Source organism: Geotrypetes seraphini, chromosome 3, assembly GCF_902459505.1.
Source record: "Geotrypetes seraphini chromosome 3, aGeoSer1.1, whole genome shotgun sequence".
NCBI classification, from domain to species: Eukaryota; Metazoa; Chordata; class Amphibia; order Gymnophiona; family Dermophiidae; genus Geotrypetes; species Geotrypetes seraphini.
This window is the reverse complement of record NC_047086.1, coordinates 204606040-204622247: the sequence shown is the minus strand read 5'-3', so window position 1 is coordinate 204622247 and position 16208 is coordinate 204606040. Positions and strand designations below refer to the sequence as shown.

Sequence of the window (16208 nt, the reverse complement as noted above, 5' to 3'; positions counted from 1 at the left end):
CATAGACGTCTAATAAATAAACTGAGTGCCCTCGGGATGGGTCCCAAAGTGACAGGCTGGGTCAAGAACTGGTTGAGTGGAAGGCAACAGAGGGTAGTGATAATGGAGATCGCTCTGAAGAAAAGGATGTTACCAGAGCTGTCGGGTAAGATTTAACTCTTTGTGGATGATACCAAAATCTGCAATAGGGTAGACACCCAGGATGGTGTGAATAACATGAAGAAAGGTCTAGTGAAGCTCGAAGAATGGTCTGAAATTTGGCAGCTAAAATTTAATGCTAAGAAATGCAAAGTCATGTATTTGGGCTTCAAAAACCCGAGGGAACGGTACAGTTTAGGGTTGAAGAACTTAAGTGCACGACAGAAGAGCGGGACTTCGGTGTGATTATAAGTGATGATCTTAAGGTGGACAAACAGGTTGAAAAGGTGACGGCGAAAGCTAAAAGGATGTTAGGATGCATAGGGAGAGGTATGGCCAGTAAGAATTGATGTCCCTGTATAAGACTCTGGTGAGACCTCATTTAGAATATTGTGTACAATTCTGGAGGCCGCACCTTCAAAAACATATAAAAAGGATGGAGTCGGTCTAGAGGAAGGCTACTAAAATGGTGCGTGGTCTTCGTCATAAGGCGTAAGGGGACAGACTTAAAGATTTCATTCTGTATACTTTGGAGGAAAGGCAGGAGAGGGAAGATATGATAGAGATGTTTAAATACCTACGTAAAGTAAATGTGCATGAGTCGAGTCTCTTTCATTTGAAAGGAAGCTCTGGAATGAGGGCATAGAATAAAGTTAAGAGGTGACAGGCTCAGGAGTAATCTATGGAAATACTTTTTTTATAGAAAGTGTGGTAGATGCATGGATAGTCTCCTGGTAGAGATGGTGGTGACTGAGACTGTGTCTGATTTCAAGAAAGCCTGGGTTAGTCACATAGGATCTCTTAGAGATAACGGTTAATGTGGATGGGCAGACTGGATGGGCCATTTGGCCTTTATCTGCCATCATGTGTCTATGTTTCTAGGAAAATAACTCTTCGGGACGGGAAAATGAGTTCCCATGAGGATGGGGAAAAATTTGTCCCTGTGTCATTCACTAGTCCACAACCCAGTCTGGTTTTCAGGATTTCCACAATGAATATGTATGAGAGTAATTGGCATGCAATGGAAGCAGTGAATGCAAATAGCTCTCATACATATTCATTATGGAAATCCTAAAAACCAGGCTGGGTTGTGGACCTTAAGGATTGGATTTGAGGAATCCTGCCTTATGGTATCCACTAGAATGAAGGATAGCAGTCTTATAGTTCTATACCATTAAAGGAAAGATTTATTAAACTATAACATTTGCATATTTCTCTATAGCAACATTGGATTTGTATGCAGTTTATGGCATACAGCCCTGTTTTAATTGTCAGAAATGCCACAATAAGATGTCATGCCAGCAGGACTCAGGTCACCAGCAGCACTGAGGCAATTTCTTCTTGCAAACAAATATAATCATGTAACTTAACAGCTGCATTCTGTGAGCCAAGATCTACCCCAAAATCCATATTCATTCTTTTCACCCTTGCTAGATTTTCCATGATGTGGCTTACAAAGCTAAGGAGCGTAGTGACCTTTTATCTGGCATTGATGAATTCCTGGATCAGGTAACCGTCTTGCCACCAGGAGAATGGGATCCTTCCATCAGGATTGAGCCGCCAAAAAATGTACCTTCCCAGGTGAGTACAGCATCCTACTATCTGCTTGCAATAAAATGTAATTGTGTGTTTGGATGTAGAGTGTCATATGCCACCCATGATAGCATAGAAACTTCTTCATGTACTATAAAGCTCAGTACCTCCGGCTTGGGGATGAAGAAAGTAAAATCAGATGCCTTTATAGCACTGCTGTCTTTGAGGTGTGGAATTAATAGTGATTTTTAGGATGCGTTGAAGTTTTGCTATCTACCTCTGAGGTAAAAAAGTAGTCAACTATATGAAGAAAACTGGAATCAACTTTTCAGGAGCCCACTAGTAGTAAATTGACAATGACCTAATTAGATTGTAATTTAGCAAAAATTGTAGATCTGTAATATTAGGCCTTTACTGCAATTTAAGCAGGCCTGATGGAATAAGAGCACAGAAGGAATCCAGTTGAGCACTTACCTCCTTGGGCTACCATTTAAAATCTTTATCCCAGGACAAGCTGGCAGCCCATTCTCACATGTGGGTGACGTCATCCACGGAGCCCAGATGTGGACAGCCTCGCAAACAGACTTGCTTGAAGAAACTCAGAAGTTTTGCGGCTGCCACACTGCGCATGCGCGAGTGCCTTCCCGCCCAGCACAGGGTGCGTCTCCTCAGTTTTCAGTTTTCTGTGGAGCCAAGAAATTCGTCTTTGATGTTCTGCGCTGAACTTAGTTCGCTTCGTGCCTTCGTGCCAAGGCACCTCAAGGTCATCGAGTCCCTCTCGAGGCCATGCTCTGGCAGATCAATTGTCCTTTTCCTCATTCCTCCTTCAAATGTCTGAGGACCTGGATCTTAAATTGGACTCTGGTTCTAAGTATTCTAAGGACTATTTAGAGGAAATGAGTTTGCCTTGACTTCCTGTGGAGTCTCTCAAACTTCCTCTTAACAGGCTTCTTTCTCAGACTTTCAAATGAAACCTGGAGACTCCTTATGCCATTCCTGCTGTTCCAGGCAAGTTGGAATCGAGGTATAGAACTGTGCATTGCAAGGGCTTTGAGAACTCCCAATTATTTCATCAGCCCCTTCTTGTGGAATTTTTCTTAAAGAGGAGTTATCCTTCCAGGGTCTATCTACTGTACCTCCTGGTAGAGAGGGCAGGACCATGGACAAGTTTGGCTGTTGTCTTTATAGGGCGATGGTGCGACCGCATCTGGAGTACTGCGCTCAATACTGGTCGCCGTACCTTAAGAAGGATATGGCGATACTGGAGAGGGTCCAGAGAAGAGCAACAAAAATGATAAAGGGCATGGAGAACCTTTCGTATGCTGAGAGACTGGACAGGCTGGGGCTCTTTTCCCTGGAGAAGCGGAGGCTTAGAGGGGATATGATAGAAACTTACAAGATCATGAAGGGTATAGAGAAGGTAGAGAGGGACAAATTCTTCAGACTGGCAGGGGCAACAAAAACTAGAGGGCATTCGGAAAAATTGAAGGGAGACAGATTCAGAACAAATGCCAGGAAGTTCTTCTTCACTCAGAGGGTGGTGGACACCTGGAATGCACTTCCGGAGGAGGTCATAAAGCAGAGCACGATTTTGGGTTTCAAAAGGGGACTGGACAAATTCCTGAAGGAAAAGGGGATTGAAGGGTATAATTAGAGGGGTACTATACAGTACAAATGCTTTAGAGTAATAGTTCACTTACAGGTCATTGACCTAGGGGGCCGCCGTGGGAGCGGACTGCTGGGCATGATGGACCTGTGGTCTGACTCAGCAGAGGCGATTCTTATGTTCTTAAGTTCTTTCACCGCGGCTCGTGTTTTATTTTCTTATTACTGGGTCGCTGTGCTTTTCTTTCGGCATTGTTTAAAAAAAAAAAAAGACTTGGATTTTTTCCTCGAGTGACGACGGGGCCTGTCGCACGCCCTCAGCCTGCGGGCTTCGACTTTGCAGCGGCTATTTTACCTTCTATGTCCTAGCTAGTCATAGGCTTCAAGAAGTGTAGCCAGTGCCAGCGTGCGATCTCCCTCACTGACCCACACCTCTGGTGCCTTCAGTGTCTGGGGCCTGACCATTGCCTGGAGTCGTGCATTCACTGTACTACTCTTCAATCTCGAGCCCTCAAATGTTGTTGAGTTCAAGTGGAAAAGATTTTAAGTATGGACACCCCTACTATACCCTCGACCTTGGCATCAGACTCGGCCAGACCTGCTGTGGGTATCCTCCTGCCTCCACATCTCCAACCTCGACTCTTATCAGAACTTCCTCGTTTGGAGCATCCTCGACCTCGAGTAAATCTGCCAAGTGTTCTCCTGAGCTTCCCTCAGGTCAGATACCTCAGCAGACAGTTCCAATGATGGTCCTCAAGCTGCCTAAGCATCATTCCTCCAAGTCGAAGCATTCTTCCTCTTCGACTTCGGAGCCTTTAGCCTCAGCAAGTGATCCAGTTTCAGACTTGGATCCACAATTGCAGGCTACCATCCAGACCATTTTGGAGTGGGAATTTGTTCAGTTACTGAGCAAATATAGTCCTGCCTTGACTCTGCTTCCTGCAGTCCAGCCTGGGCACTCAGCAGTCTCACAAGAGGTTGAGTCCTTGCCTGTGCCTCGAGCTGAATCTACACACTCTATGCAAGGAGTCCAGTCTTTGCAAGTGTCTGGTCTGGAATCTTCATACTCTGCAAGGAGTCGAGTCTTTGCGAATGTCTCATCTGGAATTCTCACGCTCCATACAAGGAGCCGAGTCTTTGGGAGTGCTTTAAGATTCCTTGATTCAAACTACAGAGTCTGTGGGACTTTGATCTACAGCTTCTAGCCCTATATCCTCATTTAAGGCATTGCCCATTTTGAGGCATAGGGCAAAGTCTCCTCGACCTCACACAAGACCTGCTTCCATGTAGCACTCTCACCACCGGTCGAGGCCCTCATCGAGGTGCAGGTCCTCCTCCAGAGAGAAGCCTTCCTCGTCCAGGCCTTCCAGCTCTTCCAGGCTTCCAACTCCTCAAGACAGGACACCAATAGCAGAACCTGAGGGCTCAGCTGATTCCAGTGCCTTGCCCCAGTCTGTTTATTCGCTGGGATATCAATACTCCAGAGAGGCATCACCTTTGTTTTCCACTTAAGGCGCTTCAAGGTCATCGAGTCCCTCTCGAGGCCATGCTCTGGCAGATCAATTGTCCTTTTCCTCATTCCTCCTTCAAATGGCTGAGGACTTGGATCTTAAATTGGACTCTGGTTCTAAGTACTCTAAGGACTATTTAGAGGAAATGAGTTTGCCTCGACCTCCTGTGGAGTCTCTCAATCTTCCTCTTAACAGGCTTCTTTCTCAGACTTTCAAATGAAACCTGGAGACTCCTTATGCCATTCCTGCTGTTCCAGGCAAGTTGGAATCGAGGTATAGAACTGTGCATTGCAAGGGCTTTGAGAACTCCCAACTATCTCATCAGCCCCTTCTTGTGGAATCTTTCTTAAAGAGGAGTCATCCTTCCAGGGTCTATCTACTGTACCTCCTGGTAGAGAGGGCAGGACCATGGACAAGTTTGGCCGTCGTCTTTATCAAAATTCAATAATGGCCTCCAGGGTTTTAAATTATAATTTTATCTTTACTACTTATTTCAAGTATTTTATTGATATACTCCCTGGTTTTTCTAAAGACCTTGGTCAACACAGGCTTTTAGAGTTCCAGCAAGTCATTCCTACATTGGCACAACTCAGGTTGCACCTTCTTCAGTCAACTTTCCTCGAGGGTCACTGCTTTCTTAGTAGCGATGCTCCGCCTTGCCTGGCTTCGCACCATTGATATAGATCCCAACATTCAGGATCATCTGGCCAATATTCCTTGTGAAGACAATGACCTCTTTGATTAATCTATAGAGGCCGCCACCAAGAAGTTGTCTGAGCATGAGAAATCTTTTGCTTCCATCATCAGACCAAAGCCTAAGCCAGCTCCTGCTAAGACTTCTAGGCCTCTTCCATTCTATTAGAGGCGTTATCCTCCAAGGGCAGCTCCTTACACTCGAGCACCCCCCCAAGAAACAACAACTGCAGAAGCAACAGAAACCTCAGCCTTCTGCTACACTAAAGGCTTCTCAGTCTTTTTGACTGTCTCAAACAGAGCATAATCTCCATCATTCTGCCTCTGTCCTCCTCTCTTCTTATAGGAGGTCGTCTCCATCATTTTTACCATCGATGGGAGGCCATTACATCTGACCTCTGGGTGCAGTCAATAATCAAGGAAGGATACTCTCTTAATTTCACTCAGATTTCTCCAGAGCTTCCTCCAAGAGAGTATCCTTCCAATCCATCCCAGACCGCCCTACTTCTTTAGGAAGCTCAAGCTATGCTTCGTCTCCGTGTCATTGAGGAAGTTCCTTTGGAACAGTAGAGCAGGGGGGTTTTACTCATGTTACTTCCTAGTTCCGAAGAAGATGGGCGATCTGCGGCCTATCTTGGATCTCATGGCCCTAAACAAATTTTTAGTCAAAGAAAAGTTTCGCATATTGTCCCTGGCATCCTTATATCCCCTTCTAGATCAGAACGATTGGTTATGTTCTCTAGATCTCAAGAAGGCTTATACTCACATCCCTATTCAGCCAGCCTCCTGTCAGTACGTCAGATTTTGGGTGGGGAATCTGCATTTCCAGTACAGAGTGCTACCCTTCGGCCTGGCATCATCTCCAAGAGTGTTCACCAAGTGCCTAGTGGTGGTTGCAGCAGCTCTGAGGAACCATGGTCTTCAGGTTTTCCCCTATCAGGATGACTGGCTTATCAAGGATTCAACATCTCAGGGGGTTATTGTAGTGACCCAATGGACTACATGGTTCCTACAAAGCTTGGGATTCGAAATCAACTTCCCCAAAACCCATTTTCAGCCCTCTCAGAATATACAGTTCATCAGAGCTGTCCTGGACACTATCCAACTCAGAGCATTCCTTCTTCAACAACGTCTGGATGCTCTTCTTCAGCTCTGTCATGAAGTGTCTTCCTGCTCTTCAATCTCAGCGAGACACATGATGGTACTACTAGGTCACATGACCTCCACAGTTCGTGTGATTCCTTTTGCCAGACTTCACCTCGGAATTCCTCAGTGGATCCTGGCATCTCAGTGGACACAGGCTTGCGATCCACTCTCTCAACACATTACAGTCACTCCTTCGTTGAGACAGTCTCTCTGCTGGTGAATGCCCTCTTCTAATCTCTCCAGAGGTTTACTGTTTCAGACACCCCCCTCATCAGAAGGTTCTCACGACAGATTCCTCGACCTACGCTTAGGGGCTCATTTCGATGGTCTCCGTACTCAAAGCCATTGGTCCAGCACGGATCGTCATTGTCATATCAATCTGTTGGAACTCAGAGCGATCTTCAATGCTCTCAAAGCTTTTCAGCATCTTCTTCATGACCAGGTAGTCCTTATTCGGACATACAAGTCAACATGTATTACATCATTAAGTAGAGAGGAACGGGATCTCTCCCTCTTTGTCAGGAAGCTCAAAGGATGGGGGACTGGGTGATCCATCACAACATCTTCCTGAAAGCTGTCTACATTCAAGGAGAGAAAAACTGTCTGGCGGACAAGTTGAGTCGTCTTCTGCAACCTCACGAATGGACACTCAATTCCTCGCCTCTTCATCACATTTTTTCTCAGTGGGGAACTCCTCAGATAGATCTTTTTGCATCTCTCCACAATCACAAACTGCCTCATTTCTGCTCCAGGATATACTCTCCTCATTGCCTCGAGGCAGATGCTTTTCTACTGGAATGGACGAATCTCTTGCTGTATGCATTTCCTCCATTCCCTCTCATTCTCAAGACTCTTGTCAAGTTGAAGAACGATCATGCCATCATGATTCTGATAGCTCCTCGATGGCCCAGGCAACCTTGATACTCCCTTCTATTTCAACTCAGCAACAGGGAGCCATACCTTCTACCAGTTTTTCCGTCTCTGCTTACACAGAGTCAAGGATCTCTACTTCATCCAAATCTGCAGTTTCTACACCTGACAGCTTGGTACCTCTCAACATAATTCCCCTTCAGTTTTCTCAACCTGTTTGGGACATTTTAGAGACTTCCAGAAAGCTTGCCACTAGACAATGCTACCACCAAAAATGGGCTAGATTTTCTACGTGGTGCATCTCTCATAACAAGGAGCCTCAAGATACCTCCTTGTCTTCCGTCTTGGATTATCTTCTGCACTTATCTACCTCTGGCCTCAAGTCTACATCCATTTGAATTTATCTTAGTGTAATTGCTGCTTTCTATCAGCCTATTGAAGGGAAACCCCTTTCTGCTTATCCGGTGGTTTCCAGATTTATGAAAGGACTTTTCAATGTCAAACCTCCTCTCAAACCGCCTCCAGTGGTTTAGGATCTCAATGTTGTTCTTGCTCAGTTTGAACCAATGTCTACGGCTCATCTGAAATATCTCACTTGGAAAGTGATGTTTCTCATTGCTCTCACATCTGCTCGAAGAGTCAACGAGCTGCAAGCTTTAGTTGCTGATCCACCTTTCACAGTTTTCCATCATGATAAGGTGGTCCTCCGTATTCATCCTAAATTCTTGCCTAAAGTGGTTTCAGAATTTCATTTCAATCAATCCATTGTACTTCCAATGTTTTTTCCAAGGCCACATTCTCATCCTGGAGAATCAGCTCTTCATACCTTGGACTGTAAACGTGCTTTGGCCTTTTACTTAGAACCCACCAAACCACACAGATCTGCATCTTAAATTTTTGTCTCCTTTGATCCAAATAAGTTGGGACATCCAGTTTCTAAGCGTACCATCTCCAACTGGATTGTTGCTTGTATCTCTTTCTGCTATGCTCAGGCTGGACTACATCTACAGAGTCGAATCACAGCCCACAAAGTCAGAGCCATGGTGGCTTCAGTAGCTTTCCTCAGATCCATTCCTATTGAGGAAATTTTCAAAGCTACCACCTGGTCCTCGGTTCATACTTTCACTTCTCATTATTGTCTGGAGTCTTTCTCCAGATGGGATGGGAACTTCGGCCAATCAGTATTACAAAATTTATTTTCTTAATGGCCAACTCTCCCACCATCCCATTCTAGTTAGCTTGGAGGTCACCCATGTGTGAGAATATGCTGCCTGCCTGTCCTGGGATAAAGCACAGTTACTTACTGTAACAGGTGTTATCCAGGGACAGCAAGCAGCTATTCTCACAATCCACCCACCTCCCCTAGTTGGCTTCTCTGCTAGCTATCTGAACTAAGGAGACGTGCCCTGTGCTGGGTGGGAAGGCACTCGCGCATGCGCGGTGCGGCAGACTCAAAACTTCTGAGTTTCTACAAGCAAGTCTGCTTGCGAAGCTGTCCACATCCAGGCTCCGTGGATGACGTCACCCACATGTGAGAATAGCTGCCTGCTGTCCCTGGATAACACCTGTTACGGTAAGTAACTGTGCTATCCTGCATGATGATGAACAAGTCACTCTGTCCGTACTTATGATTCCCAGCTCTGTCAGTAATTCATTCTTTGTGACCTTGGGCAAGTCATTATGTTTTTCTGATGACAAGCAGAAACCATGAGGCACCCTGATGGCCATAAAGACTATAATGTTTATGAAGTTGAACGAACTGAAAGCTTTTTTATGCAAAGTTTTAAGAATATACAAGCATTCCCCATGTGCTGCTGGACCTGCTGCTTTTAAGTCTTTTAGAGGAAGGCATTTCACTGAGCTACTGCTGCTTACCATTTCTAGCCTCAGCCTAATTTTAAGGGGGGGGGGAGTTGATCTGCTTCTTCAGCATGCCAAAGAAAATCCTTATAGTCAGATTTTCTTTTTTTATCCTCTTAGTCTCATTAGTTAGTTTCCCTATGTGATTGTCATCAGAGAACCACAATTAATGGTAAGCAGTTAACCTTCTTCCTGTGTTTCATTTTTAATTCATTGCTATCTCACTGACTCTTTAAATGATCTTCAGTTATTATTGAACTATATTAAAACTATTTTTATAGTGCAGCTACTTTAAGGACTATAGATATTAGCAGGCTGAGTGTGATAGGAGTTTGCAGCTTAAATGCAGGTTGTAACAGTGCAACAGAATATAATGCTAGGCTAAGGAGAGAGATTGGAAGCACCAATAAATAGATAAGGTTACATTCATTGCCCAATAGGAGAAGAGGAAAATGCCAGCAGTTCCTAATGGAAATGTTACAAACGTGGAACCGGAGCCAGAGCCAGAGCACAGTGGACCAGAGTTGGAACGCACTGGGAGGTGAGTTCCATAGGCTTTTCCTTTAGTGATTCTCAGTCTTGCTGTGGTATTACTTCTAGACTCCTGAGAGAAATAAAAATCTTCCTACATAAGTACTATTATCCCAGGACAAGCAGGCAGTATATTCTCACACATGGGTGATGTCACCGACGGAGCCCTGATATGGACACTTGAAAAGTGAATTGCAACTTTAAGTTTTAGGAAGTTCACGATCAGCCCTCACCACGCATGCACTAGTGCCTTCCCGCCCAATGTAGACGTGCAGTCCCTCAATTTCTACAGAGCTAAGAAGACACATTTCAATGGCCATTGAAAACTTTTTTGCCTTCCCACTCTCGTGTCAGTGACTTTTTAGTCATTTTCGTGTTCTTCTTTTGTTTTTGTTAGAGTTACTTCGGTAAAAAAAAAAAATCTCTTTTTTATCCCTCGTGGGTTTTTGGCCCAGCAGGGCCTGTTGTACCACCTTGGTCTCCGATTTCGATTTTGCTGAGGTGGTCTTCCCATTGATGTCACACCTGCAGACGGGATTTAAGAACAACACAGACCACACCTCAATCTGATGCTCCACCAGTGCGGAGACCATCAACACAGGAGTCAATTGATCTATCTGCACGGCACCAGTCATCCTCGACTCAAACATTGAGTGAGGTTACTCCAGTACGATACCGGAAGCACTGTCATAAGACCATGCATCTCGAGGCTTCGACACCGATTCTTCCACACCGTCCTCATTCCATACAGGATTCTGATTTTTTTGGGAGACTCAGAATAGGAACCACTCTTTACTGCAGATGAGGACTCTTCTGGTTCAGATTCACCTCAACTATTGCCTCAAAGACATTTGACTTTTCTGAGCAGTCTTCTTTTTCTAAATTTCTCCATCAGGCGGCTGAATATCTTTCCATCGCGCTAGATGCGGATTCCAAGCATAGCAGGGAGTTCTTGGAGGCTCTGGATTATGACCAGCCTCCTAAAGACTTATTGAAGCTCCTGCTCCATGATATTCTACGAGAGACTTTCTATAAGAACCTCAAGACTCCTCTCTCCATTCCGGTGGCTCCTAAAAAACTGGACTTTTTGTATAGGGTGGTTCCTAGTCCTGGTTTTGCTAAACCACAGCTCCATCAAGAATTTTAGCGATTGAATCCACTCTAAAGAAATCGTCAGGGGCTGGTATCTATGCATCTGTACCTCCTGGCAGAGAAGGTAGAGCAATGGACAAGTTTGTTAAGCATCTTTACCAGACTTCAATGTTGGCCAACAGAGCTGGTAATTATAATTTCCATTTTTCATTTTACCTGAAATATTTGGTCAAACAAATTGCATCTTTTCAAAAGTATATTCCATCCCGTAAGCAATCGAGATTCCAACAACTTATTGCTTCGACTTTTAAATTGCAGAAATATATGGTTCGCACCACTTATGATACTTATGAACTTATATCACGAGCAGCAGCCATGTCAGTGACCATGAGGCGCCTTGCCTGACATCGTGTTTCTGAACTTGATATAAATCACCAGGACCGCTTGGCCCATGCTCCCTGTCCAGGAGATGAGCTTTTTGGTTCATCAATGGATACGACTACTCAAACGCAATCTGCTCATGAGACCAGATGGGACACTTTGGTTAAACCAAAGAAGAAGCCTCAACCTTCTCAAACGTGGAACCGGAGCCAGAGCCAGAGCACAGTGGACCAGAGTTGGAACGCACTGGGAGGTGAGTTCCATAGGCTTTTCCTTTAGTGATTCTCAGTCTTGCTGTGGTATTACTTCTAGACTCCTGAGAGAAATAAAAATCTTCCTACATAAGTACTATTACCCCAGGACAAGCAGACAGTATATTCTCACACATGGGTGATGTCACCGACATACTTTCAAGCTGCTTCTTCGTACCAACACAGGTTTTCAGCTAAGCCTGCTCCTCCTGCTCCTTCTAAGCCTAGGAAGCAAAAGCAGCAACCATGACAGCAACCTAAACAACAGGCTGCTCAACAAAAGCCTACACAGCCTTTTTTGATATATTCCTCAGTAGCATAGCCACAGTTCCCATTCTTCAACCGCTACCTCAGCCAATCTGAGGGCAGCTGCAGCATTACGTAAATCATTGGGAGCTCATCACCACAAATCTCTGACTTCTAGGCATCATTCATTAGGGGTATGCTCTCCATTTTCATACCCTACCTCCAGCTCATCCTCCAAGAGAGTCTATTTTGGACCCGATACAGTCTTCTCTTATTCAGGAAATTCAATCCCTCTTCCTTCTCAATGCTATCGAAGAGGTTCCTTTAAATCAGCAGAGTCAGGGATTCTACTCCTGGTATTTTTTAATTCCAAAAAAGACCAGAGGTATACGACTCATTCAGGATCTCAGAGTTCTCAACAAATTTCTAGTCAAAGAGAAATTCTGGATGCTCTCCCTTGCTCTTCTTTATCCACTTCTGGATCATAACGACTGGCTATGCTCTCTGGATCTCAAAGAAGCCTACATGCATATACCGATTCACATATACCAATTCATCAGGCTTCGATATCAGGTGAATGGACGTCATTATCAATACAAGGTTCTTCCTTTCGGTCTGGCGTCTTTTTCCAGAGTCTTCACAAAGTACCTGATTGTTGTGGCTGCATTTCTCCGATCCCATGATCCTCAAGTCTTTCCTAACCTGGATGACTGGTTGATCAAAGCTGTGTCATCTCAGGAGGTGGCTCTGGCAAAATAATAATAATAATTATTTATTTATATGCAGCCATATCGGGGAGGTTCTAAGCGGCTCAAAGCATGAGAAAAAATCAATACATACATACATTTTCAATGAAAATCACAATAAAATTCAATAAAAAGGCAATTCATACATTTCAATAAAATTGATTGGAATAAAAAGTACAAAAAATTACAATAAAATTGATCAAGATAAAAAGGCAAACCATGCAAGTAAGAAACATGAAAATCAAATGGAAACATGGTTAAAATAAGAGAAAAGGTAAAACCATTACGATGTCAGCCTGTTAAATAATTGAGTCTTTAGTAATTTCCTAAAATCTAAATAAGAAGAAGCTTCTAGCATCATTTTTCTGAGCCATGTATCCATTGTGGCGGCCTGAAAAGAGAAAGTTTTCTCGAGGAACCTCTTATAGCGGCAAGGTATTATAGAAGGATAAATAAATAACTGCACTCTCCATGTATTTTTGTTAAAATGACTCCAGGAAAAATGAGAAAGGAGATAACCTGGTGCCAGACCAAATGCTATTTTGTAACAAATGCAAGAAAATTTGAATAGTACTCTAAACTCCAGTGGTAGCCAGTGCAAGGGAGAAGGGAGTGATAAGCTCCCATTTTTTAAAGCCGAAAATAAGGCGAACAGCAGTGTTCTGGACTACCCTTAATCTCAGAAGAATTTTAAAATAAGACCCTACATAAATAATGTTACAGTAGTCCAGTATACTTAAAATGGAAGATTGCACCAACAACCAAAAAGAGACTTCATCAAAATATTTTTTGATGGTACGAAGCTTCCAGAGCACTGAAAAACATTTCTTAATAAGTAAATTGGTGTATTTCTCCAATGTAAGATTTATCCAACGTTACCCCTAATATTTTAATAGGTTGTTCAATATTGTAATCCAACCCATTCTCAGACCATTGCCTTCCTACAAGTTTTGGGATTTGAAGTCAATTTCCCCAATTCTTAAAGGCTGTCTACATTCAAGGGGAGAAGAATTCCCTGGCAGACAACCTTAGCAGAATTCTTCAGCCTCACAAATGGACTCGCAACTCTGCGATTCTCCATCTCATCCTTACTCAATGGGGCACTCCTCAGGTGGACTTATTTGCAACTCCCTATAATCACAAGTTGACCCAGTTTTACTCCAGACTTTACTCTCCTCACCGTCTGAAAGCTGATGCATTTCTCCTGGACTGGACAGGCCTGTTTCTATATGCATTCCCTCCAACGCCTCTCCTGTTGAAGACTGTTCAAACTCAAATGAGAGTCAGCCACCATGATTCTCATTGCTCCTCGGTGGCCCCAGCAGCATTGGTTCTCCCTTCTACTTTAGCTCAGCACTAGGGAGCCAATTCCTCTACCAATCTTTCCTAGTCTGCTTACTCAGAATCAAGAATCTCTTCTACATCCCAACCTGCAGTTGTTACACCAGATAGCTTGGTTTCTCTCAGGCTGAATTCATATGAATTACATCTTTCTCAGCCTGTTCGCAATATTATTGATGCCTCCAGGAAGCCAGCCACTCAATAATGTTATCAACAAAAGTGGACTCAATTTTCTTCCTGGTGTCTCCTTCTTCATCATGATCCAACTTCCTTGTCAGTGGAATTGGTGTTGGATTATCTACTTCATCTGTCTGACTCTGGACTTAAATCTACATCTATCAGAGTCCATCTCAATGCTATTACAGCTTTTCACATGTCAATCGAGTGATAGCCTCTTACTGCTCATCCTTTGGTCTCCAGATTCATGAAAGGACTTTTCAATGTGAAACCAGCTCTCAAACCTCCTCCAGTGGTCTGGGACCTTAATGTGGTTCTTTCCAGTTTAATGAAGCCTCCATTTGAACCAATAGCCATGGCTCATCTCAAGTTTCTCACCTGGAAAGTTGTTTTTCTTATTTCTCTCACCTGTTCCAGGAGAGTCAGTGAGTTGCAAGCGTTGGTGGCAGATCCACCCTTCACAGTTTTTCACCATGATAAAGTGGTTCTACACACGCATCCTTAGTTTCTACCGAAAGTGGTCACAGAGTTTCATCTCAATTAGTCAATTGTTCTTCCAGTTTTTTTTCCCTAAGCCTCATTCTCATGCTGGAGAAACGGCGTTGCACACTCTGGACTGTAAATGTGCTTTGGCCTATTATATCGACAGGACAAAGCTATATAGAACATCTCCTCAACTTTTCGTCTCATTTGATCCTAATAAGTTGGGGCATCCTATTTCCAAGAGAAAGATTTCCAACTGGGTAGCAGCCTGTATATCATTCTGCTATGCTCAGACTGGACTTCAGCTGGAAAGTCGTGTCACAGCATACAAAGTCCAAGCTAGGCCAGCTTCTGTATCTTTCCTTAGATCTACTCCTATTGAGGAAATCTGTAAAGCTGCCACCTGGTCCTCAGTTCTTGCATACTCCTCGCATTATTGTCTGGAGTCTTTCTCCAGACGGGATGGGAACTTCGGCCAGTCAGTATTACAAAATTTATTTTCTTAATGGCCAACTCTCCCACCATCCCATTCTAGTTAACTTGGAGGTCACCCATGTGTGAGAATATGCTGCCTGCTTGTCCTGGGATAACAATCCAAAGCAAGCTGTCTTGCCATGTATAACTCAAAATGCAAAGAACTAGACAATGATATATAGACACTGGGGATATCTCAGAATGCTACTCTGAAGAATGTCAGCGTAGCAGCACTCCTCACTGAATTCAGGGTGAATTCAGTGAGGAGTGCTGCTACGCTGACATTCTTCAGAGTAGCATTCTGAGATATCCCCAGTGTCTATATATCATTGTCTAGTTCTTTGCATTTTGAGTTATACGTGGCAAGACAGCTTGCTTTGGATTGTAATTGATTGCTTGCCATATAGCCTTTGATCTTTATTTAATAGTACTGTCCTGGAATAAAGCACAGTTACTTATCATAACAGGTGTTATCCAGGGACAGCAAGCAGATATTCTCACAACCCATCCACCTCCCCTTGTTGGCTTCTTAGCTGGCTTTTCTTAACTGAGGGACTGCATGCCTACATCGGGCGGGAAGGCACTCGCACATGTGTGGTGCGGGCCGATCACAAACTTTCTAAAACTTAAAGTTGAGATTCACTTTTCAAATGTCCATATGGGGCTCTGTCGGTGATATCACCCATGTATGAGAATATCTGCCTGCTGTCCCTGAATAACATCTGTTACGATAAGTACCTGTGCTTTTCGGCAATACTATGAAATGGGTGCCAAATTTGTGCCAGCTTTGGCATAAATGACTACAATGCATACACATATGCTCAAAAGTGCCAAAAATCTACTTAAGCACCATTATTTAAATACATGTGTATTTTACATAGTGCGTATTTGGCAGATGGGCAATTTCTGAGTGAGACATATTTACTCATGCAACTTACAGAAAACTATAAGTTATGTGCATATCTCCAGCATTTAGTAGTGAGCATTTCTAAGGCTGATATACGTACTTGTGCCTAAATTACATGTGCATAGCTAACCTACTGTGCTGATGTTCTGTTAAGGAAAGTAGACACCAACTTTCCTCTGCAGAATAGGTGACCTATAAGGGCTCTCCCTTCACCTAAATATAG

General features: G+C 43.7%; 1 protein-coding gene across 4 annotated transcripts in view; it reads left to right on the top strand.

Annotated features, from left to right (window-relative positions):
• The window catches only part of SLC4A8 (solute carrier family 4 member 8), a 536451-nt gene that overhangs the window by 278127 nt on the left and 242116 nt on the right, over window positions 1-16208 (top strand). For all 4 annotated transcript variants that reach the window (XM_033936812.1, XM_033936813.1, XM_033936815.1 and 1 more), the window contains 2 exons: window positions 1573-1719; window positions 9797-9897. In XM_033936812.1, the coding sequence (XP_033792703.1) occupies window positions 1573-1719; window positions 9797-9897 (248 nt within the window). The remainder of the gene's footprint in view (window positions 1-1572; window positions 1720-9796; window positions 9898-16208) is intronic.